Source organism: Drosophila ananassae, chromosome 2R, assembly GCF_017639315.1.
Source record: "Drosophila ananassae strain 14024-0371.13 chromosome 2R, ASM1763931v2, whole genome shotgun sequence".
NCBI classification, from domain to species: domain Eukaryota; kingdom Metazoa; phylum Arthropoda; class Insecta; order Diptera; family Drosophilidae; genus Drosophila; species Drosophila ananassae.
In genome coordinates, this window is record NC_057928.1 from 16630541 (window position 1) to 16644858 (window position 14318).

The 14318-nt window shown below is 39.8% G+C and overlaps 1 protein-coding gene across 1 annotated transcript; it reads right to left on the minus strand.

Annotated features, from left to right (window-relative positions):
• Window positions 1–6615: 6615 nt before the first annotated feature.
• LOC26514912 lies at window positions 6616–8931 on the minus strand. Its single transcript, XM_014910197.3, has one exon. The coding sequence runs from the start codon at window positions 8818–8820 to the stop codon at window positions 7684–7686; it is 1137 nt and encodes a 378-aa protein (XP_014765683.1). The 5' UTR covers window positions 8821–8931; the 3' UTR covers window positions 6616–7683.
• Window positions 8932–14318: the final 5387 nt, after the last annotated feature.

Here is a 14318-nt window from a genome sequence, read left to right on the forward strand (position 1 = left end):
ACTAATCTACTGATTCTTAGAGCGATATTAAAACTAAAAGAGCTTTTCTTTCTTTTAATTTATATTATTTTTTAAGTCTTTTATATGTATAACATATACTATATATTCTATAATAAATATAATTATAATTATTAATGATATAATATTTTTAAGGCTTTGTATAAAAGATCACTGTCCAGTGGTTGCCATTGGCTGAGATGGCTTGACTTTTCCGCATGTTTGGCTGGCTGGTTGACTTGGCTTCCCCCCACAGAGCCTGCCCCCCACCTGCCACACCCCCTCCTCCGACTCCTGCCTCCTCCCCCTCTCCAAACCCCCCTTTGGAAACGACTGTCTTTTGTGTCCATTTCGGCTGCGGCATTTAGTTGGGAGTCTGTCATGCCTCGCTCACGTTCACTATCTCATTGCAGTCGCCGCCTGGCTTCTTGCCCCCCAATTCCCGTGCCAGCCCGGTTTCTGCCATTTCTGCCGTGACAAGCCCCCTCTCCGCCCAGACCCAGTACACCCCCCCGCCAGTCTGTCTGCCTTGTTTGTCAAACAGCAACAGAAAAACAGTTAAATGCCAGTTTACCAGTTAAAATCGGAATCAAAGCGAAAACAATGACACAGTAGCTTTAACAGAGCATTTAGTGAGGGGAGTTTGGGGCCAGAAGAGAGGCCGTAAAAGGAGAGAGATGGCTAGACGGGGAGAGAAAGAGACAGCTGACTGGGGGGCTGGGGCTGGGGCAGGGGCAGACACTAGCCAGGTCGAAAGCAAGTGAAGTTAGCAGTAAGCAGCAACAGCAGCAAAGGCAGAAAAAAAAATCGTCTAGACACAGACTAGACTCCATAAAAATAATTATTATCGGTTGCAATTTCTGCTGCTCAGACTGTTGCTGCTGCTGGTGCTGCTGCTGCTGCGTTTCTCCTCCTAGCCCCAAACCCTTCTCTTTGAGCCAACCCCCCTGTGTCGCCACCTCGTTTACGAAACTCTTTCTCCACCATTCGACGCCTCCAAATGTCCATCCAGTCTCGGATCCACTGCCTCAAATCGTTCGTCTAGTTCGTTTCTCGGCCACTGTCCGTTCCATCTGCCTCGCATTACACTTGTTTCAGTTACAGAGTTTTACACTCAGAAAACATTTTATTTTTATATAAGTTATGTCTTCAAGAAAAAGGGTTTTTAACTAAAATATATAAATAAATATTTGGTGAAAGTTTAGGAGTGAAATAAAACATTGGAACCTTTTATACTTTAAATTATGAATTTTTTAAAAATGGAGTTTTATTAGTAATATTTTGTTTAAAACATAAAAACCTAAAATATTTTAAATTTTGATATTTTTATTTTCTAGTATAGATTCTAATATATTTTCTATATTATAGTTTTCTTATAGACCTTATAGTTTTCAATCCCTGTGCCTTAGAAAGTAGTAACAAATAATTAGTAACTAGTCACATCTCAAACGGAAATAATCTTTATATAATATTAGAAATTTATCTGGAAACTATTCCAGATTATGATATCTATTTCTCAAGTGATAGAAGTGAGTTCTCCTTTTTACATTTGAAATTTCTCCCCATTGGAAAGTTTGTTGGGTGTTCGCTTAGTTGTTTGTTTGTTAGAGAATCGCCACAGACTCGACCACTTGGCAGTCCTTCTGTTCCCTTTTATTTTTTATGTTTTTTATGGAGTTGCACGGTCTCCAGACTCCGGGCACCGACTCCCGACTACAGAATCCAGTGCAGAATCCAGAATCAGCATCATTATCACCATTCGGATGATGATGCCAGGAGGATGCAATGGGAATCGGAATGAAACGTAGACGGAAACGCGATGCAAACGCAGACGTCCGCTGTAGACGGAATTGAATATTTAACACCAAATCCCCAGAATGTGGCAAATTGCCTTTGATATCCAATATCTTACTGAAAATAGGGAATAAGAGCCCCAGGGATCGTCGAGTAAATCCAGTGTAGGAGTCTATTGGGACTTTTATTGAGTCACTTTGTAGCTTTTGAAAGTGTTTGGGAATAAGTAGTTGGCAAGTTAATAGAATAAGGATAACTTTAATGTTTAATCTCTTATTTTATTTATTAGATTTTTCATTTAATTCATTTAGATTCTATTCTCCCTCTGGTTTGAAACCTTATCTGCTACAATCACCTTGATGTGTTGCCTCACTCTGATAAGCAATTTATTCTGCTGATTGCCGACAAAATCAATGCCCGAAAGCTAAACACAAATTGCAGGTGGTCATGCCACAATGCACCCCCACCACCCACCATCCCCTCTTGCCAACCAATCAACTTCTGTGGCGATTTTTATGATGGGTGCCAGACTGTGGAGGGCGGAGTGGGTATTTTTGAATACAATTCAAGACCATAATTACATTTATTGCAATACAAAAGCTCACCCGCCGCCAAAGTAGAAGGGGTGCCAGAACCGAGGGGTGGTGTGTGTGCAGTATACGGTGTGTGGTGTCTGGGGGAAGTTTGCAAAACGGAACACACATTGACAGATGGACGTGTAAGGGAGTGAGGCTGACACGGGGTGGAGGCATCAATTGGCAGGGTTGAGGGGACAACATGTCGTCACGCATCGTTGGGCAGACATGCAGTGGACATTGGTCATTCGACAGTGGATATGGGGCAAGGAAATTGCAAATGCACTTGAAGATAAACCAAAATATAATAAAATAAAAATATGAATAATAAAGAAATACATAAAATGAATGGTTTTAAGAAGGCCTATTAGTTTAAGACATATTTAAAATCATTTTTTATTGAAATATATGCATCGTTCATCCATTCTCTCAGTGTAGTTACACGATAATTGCCACAATTTGCTTGTTGCGTGAATGGACAGACGGAAAAGTGCCTGGCAGAGAGAGGAAAGGCTTCGCTTCTGCAAGGAAAGGGTGCAAAAAGGACAACTTCCGTTTGCTGGACACTCCGACATTACCTCTTATAGACTCACACACTCAAAGACTAATGCATTTATGTAGTATGTATTTAGGGTATTGTCTCTTTTTATTTTTTTACCTTATGTCCGCCTTGTGTCATATTTGAGGTGAGCATAAAGCCACTCAACGCCGCCATAAATCAACTGCACTCTGATCTAAGGCTGTCACCGTGGAGGGACGCCAGACAAGGCGACTGAACGACAGATAGCGACCAAGAACAATGACAACAAAAGTAACAAAAATTAAGCTTACGAAGGCTTATGGATAGGTCGAATTTTGAAATACCTTTAAGGAGTTCATAGAACTTTGTTGTCTCAATATATAAGCACATGTAAGACCTTCTAAATTTGATTTAAATTAAATGAGAGGTAAAGTACTTTTAGGTCTTATTTTTAGGTTGATTTAATGCTTAATATCATAAGCCATATATATTAAATAAAAATACCAAGTTTCATGATAAAATATTTCAAACTTTACAAAACCCAGTACTACCTCTGTAAGGGCATTGAAACTACAGTGACACCGACAACTTAGCCCATAACTTTCCAGACGACAAACAGACAACATCGCCGTTGTCGTTGATGTGAATGTCGATTGCAATGTCTGCTCTTTTGGGTCCCGGGACCGCTTTTACCTTACCTATGGCAACCTACGGCTACAGATATAGCTTGGCTTTAGCTCTCGTTCTGGTTCTGAGGCTCGGCTTTTGGCGAACGTTTCTCACACGCAGACGGCGGGGAAGTGGAGGCCTTTTCCAGGTCGCTGATGTCTTTTTGTGGGAATGCACCTGAGCTTTAGGGTTCGCTTGGTTATTTTTTGTGTTTGGTTTTTTTTTGTAGTTTTTGTGTTGAAGTCTTCTACCGACTTCGACTTTGACTTGTGTCTAGACTGCAGACTGCAGACGGCAAAAAGGAAACAACAGGAAACGCCAGCAGACAACAGACGGGCAGACCTCTTTGACAGCTCAAACAACTGAAACGAGCCGACAACCTCAATTGCAAAACTGCAACACTGCAACAGAGCACCAGCAGCAGCAACAGCAAAAACAATGGGGCTTCACACACAAGATATTTCGACAAACATTGCCAAACCACGCGAACAATTTTCGGCTGTCAATATTATCTGTCAACGCCGAAGCTCGTTACATTTTCGATCGTTTACCCTTTAAATTTCGGCTGATTTTTGGTTAGTTTGTGTTCTGACTTTGACATTTATGTTGTTCACCTTTGCAAATTATAAAACATGCACTTAACACTACATATTTATTTTCAGTATCCAAGCTATACGAACATTCATCTTTTTTTTAAGATTTTTTAAATTTCCTGGACCATCCCCTTTAATATACCCAAGAGAGCATGGCATCCCTAAATGGCTCAAATCGAAGGCTATATCTTTGGCAATAATTATCCGATTCTTGAGTGAAATACCTTAATCGATTCGTAGATCGATTCTTTATAAAACTGCATCAAAACCTGGAAACAAAATATTTTTTTTGATTTTTTCTAAAATTTCTTGGAGGATCCCCTTCAAACTCCCCAAAAGTGCATGGTGTTCCTAAATGACCCACGGCATAGGCTATATCTTTGGCCATAATTATCCGATTCTTAAGCGGAATACCTTAATCGATTTGTAGATCGATTCTTCATAAAACTGAATCAAAACCTGAAAACAAAATATTTTTTCGATTTTTTCTAAAATTTCCTGGAGGATCCCCTTCAAAATCCGTAAAAGTGCATGGCACCCCTAAATGGCCCACAGCGAAGGCTATATCTTTGGCAATAATCATCCGATTCTTGAGCGAAATACCTTAATCGATTCGTAGATCGATTCTTTATAAAACTGCATCAAAACCTGGAAACAAAATATTTTTTCGATTTTTTCTAAAATTTCTTGGAGGATCCCCTTCAAACTCCCCAAAAGTGCATGGTGTTCCTAAATGACCCACGGCATAGGCTATATCTTTGGCAATAATCATCCGATTCTTGAGCGGAATACCTTAATCGATTTGTAGATCGATTCTTCATAAAACTGCATCAAAACCTGAAAACAAAATATTTTTTCGAATTTTTCTAAAATATCCTGGAGGATCCCCTTCAAAATCCGTAAAAGTGCATGGCACCCCTAAATGGCTCACATCGAAGGCTATATCTTTGGCAATAATTATCCGATTCTTGAGCGGAGTACCTTAATTGATTCGTAGATCGATTCTTCATAAAACTGCATCAAAACCTGAAAACAAAATATTTTTTCGATTTTTTCTAAAATATCCTGGAGGATCCCCTTCAAAATCCGTAAAAGTGCATGGCACCCCTAAATGGCTCACATCGAAGGCTATATCTTTGGCAATAATTATCCGATTCTTAAGCGGAATACCTTAATCGATTCGTAGATCGATTCTTTATAAATCTGCATCAAAACCTGAACACAAAATATTTTTTCGATTTTTTCTAAAATATCCTGGAGGATCCCCTTCAAAATCCCCAACAATGCATGACACCTCTAAATGGCTCAAATCGAAGGCTATAACTTTAGCAATAATTATCCGATTCTTGAGAGGAATACCTTAATCGATTTGTAGATGGATTCTTCATAAAACTGCATCAAAACCTGAAAACAAAATATTTTTTTTGATTTTTTCTAAAATATCCTGGAGGATCCCCTTCAAAATCCCCAATCACCCCTAAATGGCTCACAGCGAAGGCTATATCTTTGTTATTATGTATCCGATTCTTGAGCGGATAAGCTTTTGTACCTCCAAACGAAACAATAATTTATTATAGTTATTGTTTCTTATAATTTTACTAAATATAATTTTTAGCTTGTAGTGTAAAAAATTCCATTTGAGCCCAATTATGATTTCCATTAACAGAAAAATGAATGAGCCCCCGATCATTTGGACTTATTTAGCCCAGGCTGGCGTAATTCGTTTTAGTGAATTAAGCAGCTTAATTAGTTTAACTCAAGACGAGACTGGCGACTGAAAATGTAGAGATTCCCGGCCAGTGATTTGGCAGTTAGTTCGGGACATTGCATTCCTGTCTGTCTGGGGGATTCCCTGGCCCCCTTCCTGTCCCCGTGCCCGCCTCAATCAATTTACCCAGCCCCAGTGGTTTTGGCCAGTGGTTGTGGAGTATCCGCTGCTGGCAGCCATTTAGTCCGACTTGATGTCGTTGTCGTCGGTGTGTTTAATTATTCAAAACCATGTCATGTCTCTCTGTATAATTTTATGCATTGGCCAATCCAAGCGCCATGATGAAAACGATGATTATGACGATGATAAAGGGGATGATGACGATGACGATGACGATGACGCCCACACAGTGGGGAAAGAGGTAGACATCGTCAGGCAGCTGACACCGAAACTACGGCCACAACTACAACTATCTTTCGACAGCGCCACATGTGGCAAAGGCAGAAACCGCAAGAGAGACAGACTGAGATGGGTGGAGGCCAGTCGAAAGAGACGGGGCGAAAGACAGCAAGAGAGATAGATAGAGAGAGAGCCCGGTGCACTGGCAGTGCGCTGGCATACCAGACAGTCTGACGCTGTTGGAGCCCACGAATGGCCTCCCTTGTCCCGCCGCCCCCAATCCCCGCCAGCCACCACTCGATGGCCAGATCTTGCCGTCTGGACGGGTACAACGACAATAACAACAACTATCTACAACAACGACCACGACCACTGTCTGTGGCGGACCGAGACTATCGAAAACTCGAAATTTATTCGTTGGAAAAAGTTGATTTCTGTCGCCTTTTTTTTTATTTTTGCACACATTTTATTTTGTTGGTTTTTGCAGTGATATGATTAGAATCTTAGGGTATATTAACACATAAGAATTTAGTACATTATTTAAAATAAATATTTTAAAATATATAAGAATAATTCAATAAGATAGTTTTTCGTACTTTCAGAGTTGTATATTCTACATTTTAATAAATGTTTTTATTTAAAAATATATAGTTTTTGTAAGAAAGTTTTCTACTAATTATATTTTTTAAACTTAATTTTTGTGCTCTTGAACTCGTTTTTTGCAATCTACTTCTGATTCTAAACAACCTACCCACTTCTTTTTCTATCTCATAGATACATTTAAGAAGGTCCTTATTTAAATACCATTTTTTTTCAAAAAATAACCAAAAGATCCCTAAGTATCCTGTTAGTCTGTCATAATTTCAGTCTCTTAATAATTTTTTTATTTTTCTTTCCATCATCCTCGACTCTCTCTCCTCCCCTGGCTGCTGTTGTTTTTACCGTCGTTGTTCGCTTTATTTTCCATTGAATTGCATAAAAAGAACCCCACCAGCAACAGCACCGAAAGATGCCCACGAAAATTATGTTAACCAGCCAGCTGTGTTAAAAATCCCACATCATATCCATATCCCTGATATCCACATATCCCTTCCCCCACAGGCAGCGACAAATTCCATATCGCATAAGGTAGAAAAATGTTCAGATATGATGTCAGGGCTGGGACATTGCAATGGAAATGTGGCAGGAAATTGTTTATTCCATTTTTATTTAACTTTAACCTGAAGACTAATAAGTTTAGATTTATAATGTTAATCATGTTTAAATAATAATCAAAGACTTCTAACTAATAGACCTTAAATTTTCAAGAACTTAGCAACAATGTTGCACCATCGACTTCTCCCCATTAATTTCTCTTCAGAGATTCATGTGTTTTTTATACAATTCTTAAAAATATTCAATTAAATGGTAAATGCCAGTAATTTTTTATCACTCACCGTATTCCTGCCAGAAGGTCTCACTGCCCACACTTGACTTTAGGTCGAAATTGGATTTGAAATCGCCTTGGGATATGGAATCCTCTTCCTCATATACCTCTGTGTACAGTATATACTCGAGTCGCGATCTTTTTGTGGTTGTTTTTAGTGTTGTTGGTATAGTTGATGTTGCTGCTTGTGCTGCTGCTGTTGCAGGAACTGTTGGATGTTGCTGCGGTGTCAAAGGTGACGCAGTGGTCGCCGTTTCGGCTGTATCACGTTTAAAAATACGAGGCAAGGCACGCAGAGTTGTTGCCCCGGGCACATGTGGCAATGTAGTTGATGTTGCAGTTGTTGTTAGTGCTGCTGCTGATGCTGATGCTGCTGCCCGATGCTGCAACAATGTAGCACGTTGATTAATTTGATATGGCAAGAGCATGGACGCGGGCGATGCGGATGCAGACGCGAAGGCGACACCGCCAGTCGAGTGCGACGCGTCGCGACAACGACAACAACACCGAATATAACAACGAACACAACAACGACACCGACACCGACAACGACAACAACAACGATGACGATAACGATAATGATGATGACGATGATGATGATGATGACGATTACTATATGAACAGGATGGGGGGCAGGAGCATAGGGGGTATGACGTCGGCGACGGCGACGGCGGGGCAGAATGAATATTTGTCTCGGCACTTGGACTTAAGTGGCAATCCGCACTCGATGCTGGTAATTTATTTTGCAAATTTGTGCCAACAGCATAAGGCACCCCTCGCTGCTGTGGCCGGGGCTGGGGCCGGGGCTGGGACTGGGGCTTCTGCTGATGCCTTTCCTTGGCCAGAATTAAATTTAACTTACGCGTATTATTTGCACTATTTACACTGCACAAAATCGCCGACAATCGCGCACTCTCACTCTCACCCTCACTGATATTTACACTTTCGCCGTCGCTTCCAATTACATTCGATAAGTCTTGGCATGACAAACAATTGTGGCTGCTTTTCAGTTGCTCCTTCAGATGGTCGTCATAGTGTCTTTTTCTTAGCGACGCCCATAAGTAGGCAATGGTTTCCCGCTGCTGATCCCGCTGATCCTGCAAGGCACTCCTCCTGAATGTGGGCCTGGAACTCGGCATAGGCACCGCGAGGGCTGCGGCTGCGGCTGAGGCTGGCCGGAGAAGCGTCGTCAACGTCGTCAGTGCGAACAGGAGCAGGGTGATAGCCACCACTGTGCCACACCACCACAACCACCACCACCAACAATATGTGCAGCGGGCCCCCGCGGCGCCACTGGCTGCATGCGTGGGGGCCACAGCGTCGTCGCCCGCCGGCGATCGGATTGTTTACGCCGTTCTTGAGTCCGTAAGTGCTCCAAAAGCCATGATCCTTTAGCGAAAAATTGATGATGAAATGCTATGATTTGGAAATCTGTAAGATATTCATAAAAATAGTAAGTATTATTAACTGTATTTGATAGAAATAGAATAGTAATACTTTTATTTAAATAAAATTATTTCAGCTGCTTCTTAGGCTCTTAACTTTAATCTCTTATATGATTTTTTCCAGTGCATTTATGCTGTGTGGTCGCCCACTTGGCTCTTGTATTTGGCTAGTTTCTTTTTTTGCATTTGTTTTTTTGTTTTGCATTTGTAGCTGGCTTTTGCTTTTGTTTTGTATGAGTCGTCTGTCCCTGTTGCAAAGTTTCCACTGTCCCACAATGATGCCTCCCGATCCCCCGACTAAAATATACATATGCCGTGACTCATGGGCAGGAGAGAAAATGGCAGGGAAGACAAGGGTATTGGGGGTCTAGGGGGTTTTCAGAGGAGACAGTGTCTGAGCATCGCCCTGTGGGCATAAATAACCCCAAAAGAACTGCACAGGGAACAACAATAATATGTATGTAGAAATGGTTGGCCATTGTTGTTGTTGCACGTTGCGTATGCGTAATATTTTGTTGAAATTTATGTTGCACTTCTATTCGACTTTGTTTTTATTATCATGATGATGATCATCATCATTTGAAGTATGTGAAGAGGAGGAGGACTCCTAGCCGCCTTCTAAAATTAAATCACATCAACAACAGAGTACGAGGGAGAAGGCTATGTCTTCGTTATGAATTTTACTTTTGAAGCCCCCTGGCACTGCAGCTCCCTTCTTCAAAACTTTCACCGAAGAATAACATCTTCAATGAAAACAAGGAAATTAAGATTACTAAGGTATTACTATATTATGATATCCCTGCAGATATCTCAACCAATAACCTCCTAACTCTAAATTTTAAGTCTTAAAATGTTTGCTAATTAATGCTTTCTTTTAATTGTACTTTTCTTGATTACTTTTTTGAGTTCTTTGGCTGGATATTTATGATAATGCAACAACAAAGTTGCACCCCAATGTGTCAGAGACAGATTGATGGCGAAAGAACAAAAAAGCCTTAAGATGGATAGCATTGTGGGGACGAATAATACCCATCAACATCACCAGCAGCCCCAATGCGCATCATATCCGTCTGATTCTGAATCTGATTCTGTTGTTTGCCTGCGATGTTTTTTTTCTTTTTTTTGTATGCTCCTTATTGAAATTCCTTTCAAGTGTCTGGGACTGACGATCATCCTCCTCCTGGTACGCTTATATCTTCCTCATGATCGCATCATAATCATTAACAACCTTTGCTGTTGTGTTTGTGTTTGATCTGCTTTCGTTGCACAGACAGACAGAGACTGAAAGACTGACTGACAGACAGACAGACAGTCTGAGACACTCGACTGCAGCTACTGTTTCCCCTTTTTGGATTCCTTCGGCTGTGGCAATTTATTTGATTGCCTCTTCATTTTCTGTCCTTCACTTCGTTTTAGTTCACGTCCTCCTGCCAGACCTCAAGTCGAAATTTATGTTTGCCATAAAAACACGATCTCCGACTCCGACTCCGGCTCCGAGTCATAATTAATAAAAACAAAACTAAAAAAGAAGTAAACCAAATCCAAAATGCAAAGCAACCAACGAGCCCACAAATGTGCCCATAAAGTGCTGACAAGTGTTTTTTGCTGTCCAACTTCGGAGAGCCAACAAAAGGTTCGCGTGAGTCAAGATCATTTTGAGACTAAGTTTGTTTAAGCCTTTTATTTTCTTGCTGACTGTCATGGAAAAAAAGAAAGGTGTAAATACATCTTGAAAATTACCATACAAAGGGGGCTCCTTTAAAAAAGATATGCCTAAAAATATCCATAAAATGTATCCTTAAACTAATAACAATTTTTAATGCCCAACTTAAAGAAAAATAATCAAAAAAAAAAATAGATAAAAAGAGGGCTCGAACATAGGCATTCATCTAAATTGAAACACATTCCAATTTATTTTTAAACAAAACGCTACATTTTTGCATTTATTTTCGTTCCGGCGAAAAACAAAATTGAACGCTTTTATTTAGTGATTCCAACATTTTTGGGGTTAACGGAGGGAAGAGGGAATGCCCAGGAATTCGCAAGTAATCGACAACCGGCTATGTTATCGATAAAATAAAATCGAGGAAAGCGTGCATTGGCATTTGCCAGATAAGAGATATTTCTATATATATTTATATGTGTTTATGTGGTACATACCAGAAAGTCGAACGCTCGATTTGACATTGAGAAGCGTAAATTTCAAGAATTCCGTCCCAGGAAAAGTTTTCCCCAAACGTAGAGTAGGAAGTAAGAGTTTTACGATCGCGACACTCTAGCACTCACGCACGATTTTTGAAGACCGCGTGTCACGTGGCGAATATCAAAGAATTTCCTTCATGATTATCAAGTATTTATAATAACTCTTCTCTTCATTTCTTCTTATTATAATTTTGGTATAAAAATTTTTTTTGTAATAACTTGTTTTTTTTTTCATATAATTCCTAAAGACACACGCACGTGAAAAAAATGTAAAACACTTTTGACATGACTATCAACTGACTGCACGTTTATATGCGTAAATTCCAATTACCATATGGTATATAGCTTTTCCCGATCCGATCTAGCCGCCAACCTGCGCCGCACTGAACTAAATGCGATTTTTTTTCTCAGCTAACACACAAAATCGGGCCCGTTTGTCTCCAATATTTCACACGTTTCGCACACTCAGACCGGCGTCTATATAGACGATATATATCCCTCCACTTGTCTGGTGTCGGAGGCAAGGGGGCAAGGGATATACGTACATAGGGGGGCGGGAGGATGGTGGTGGGCGGGGCGGGGCGACACCGACGCGGCGACAGGCGTGCCTTTTATTTTTACCGCTCATTTTGTTGTTTTTCACAGGCATGACAAAAAAATAAAAGAACAGACATTAAAAAAAAAACCACTAGAAATAGGAAAATTATTTTTGTACTTTAAAATAAATTGAAAGCATTTACTTCATCTGTTTTTGCAACAACGGCCGCATGAAAATCAAGCATGAAGTGTGCCTGCCTGCCCCACCTCCCTTTTCAGCACGCCCCGTTTCAGCTCGCCCCAAAGACTCAAGTCTCCAACTCTCCATTCTCCGGCGAAGGGCCACCACCATAGTGCTTGCTCCCCGAGGATCGAGACCGATGGCGTCCTCCTCCTGTCCGTCCAAGTGTCTGGCCCTGCTCATTATTTCGCTATCAACGGGAGAGACATGAAATCAACAGAACAACAACAAAAAAACAAAAACAAAAGCAACAAAACATGGTCCAAAAATATCCACTAACGGTGGGGCAGAGAAAGCCGAACAACAGCCAAGCAGGCAGCATAATTTTTATTCAAAAAGAGAAGAAGAATGTTGCAGAATTGTTGCAGAAATAAGTGCCAGAAAATAAAGCAATGGAGGGGGCAGAAGCTAATGGGAGTCAAAATATTCGAATCTCAAATGCTCTACAAAGATATTAGTACATATTTAATACTTTAAAAATAAGACATTCTTTAAGATATAATATTTTATATTAGTTCATAGATTACTATCATGTATGATTCGGAACATCAGTTCATAAAACATTACCCTATTCCTTGGAAAATATGTAAATCTTCTAAGGTGATTCTAATATATTATAACTATACTATTATACAACTATGGTAACTATATATTATTTTAAGATTTTATATTTTAAATTATAAAATTCTTATAATCAATAATTTTTATAACCAATTTTCAAAAACATTTTATTTTCAAAAATTTGACCGTTTTTGAAGATTGTAAAATATGAAAATCCTTATCCATCCAAGAACTCTTTTAAAATAAACCCTAAAACTCACAAAAAAACATAATACTTAAGAAGGAGATAGAGTTCCTATTTGTGGAAATGTGATTGTTGAAGAATAACCCAACATACGAACTATTTAGAGAACCAACTGAGTCATTCGAACTGAAACGCAGGCGATCTATGCGTCTCCCCCAAGAAAATAACAATGAGTTGGAAATATTCCACGCCCAGAACCCAGAGCCAAACAAAAGTAACGCCTGGCAAAAAAAAAAAATGGAAGAAATTTTGCAATGTGAAAATTGCATGAATTAGAAAACAAACAAAAAATGTAGAACGAGCTGCAGCTCCTGGCGATGATGATGATGGAAACCGTGGAAGGAACAGCAGTCGAAGCAGCTGGCAGGGAAAAAATCCACTCAGACGAAAGTCCTTAGACTTTGCATTTCGGCAAAAATATAATGCACAACGCTGGTGTTGCGGCTCGGAAGGAGAAGTGTGGTTGGGAAAATCAGGAAGTTGCCACTGCAAGATGCAGGCACAGGAAACTGCCAGACGATGACGACAACAACGACAATGTTGGCTGACTAAGAACAATGAGGGCCCACAAAAAAAAAATAAACCAAGTGAGAAAACTAAGCAAACTTCATGATGATGGTACAGAGAGAAATACATTATATTCTTATATTTATTTAAGAAAAATAAAATAAGATGAAAAACAGTATATCTATTTAATGTCTAAGACATATGTAGATCTACCCAAAAACTATAAATATTATATTTATTTCCCCAAGATTTCTTTTTGTGTATTAACTCTGGCAGGTACATCCCACCTCCTGCTACAATATTTCATAATTACTATAAAGAACTGCACTTTATGCCACAGCACAACTGCAAGATGCTGCAAGAAATGCAATCAGCGAAACTAAAACTTGAGGAGCAGAATTCCATAGGATCCCAGCCTCTTCGGATCACTGCACATTTCGAGTGATTTGAAGGAATTGTTCTCCTCGTTTTGATTTTTATTGTTGGGCCCAGCGGAATGTTGGTTATTCATCATATTTCTGGCAATTATAACTGCCAGATTGTTGTCGATAAAAAGAATGTGAATTTTTAACAATATATCATGGCATTTCCTTTTTGGCTGTCTGCGCAACGGTGCGTATACGTAATGTGAGGCTGATTGAATAAGATGGGGATTATTATTGGAATTTGAATGGGGTATTGTGATTGCACTTCTTTTCATCGAAAACTTTGATTGGCTGGGCTTCAATAAGTTCACATTTCAGAAGTTTAAGGTTTACGAAGGGTATTGATGTAGAAATTTAATCAACAATCTACCAACTGGACTAGTTTAAAAATTAATGCATTGGTCTTGAATCTAAAAGTATGTGCTATCCTATCCCTTGTTGACCCTGACTTTGACCTCAACGTTTCCGGATGTTC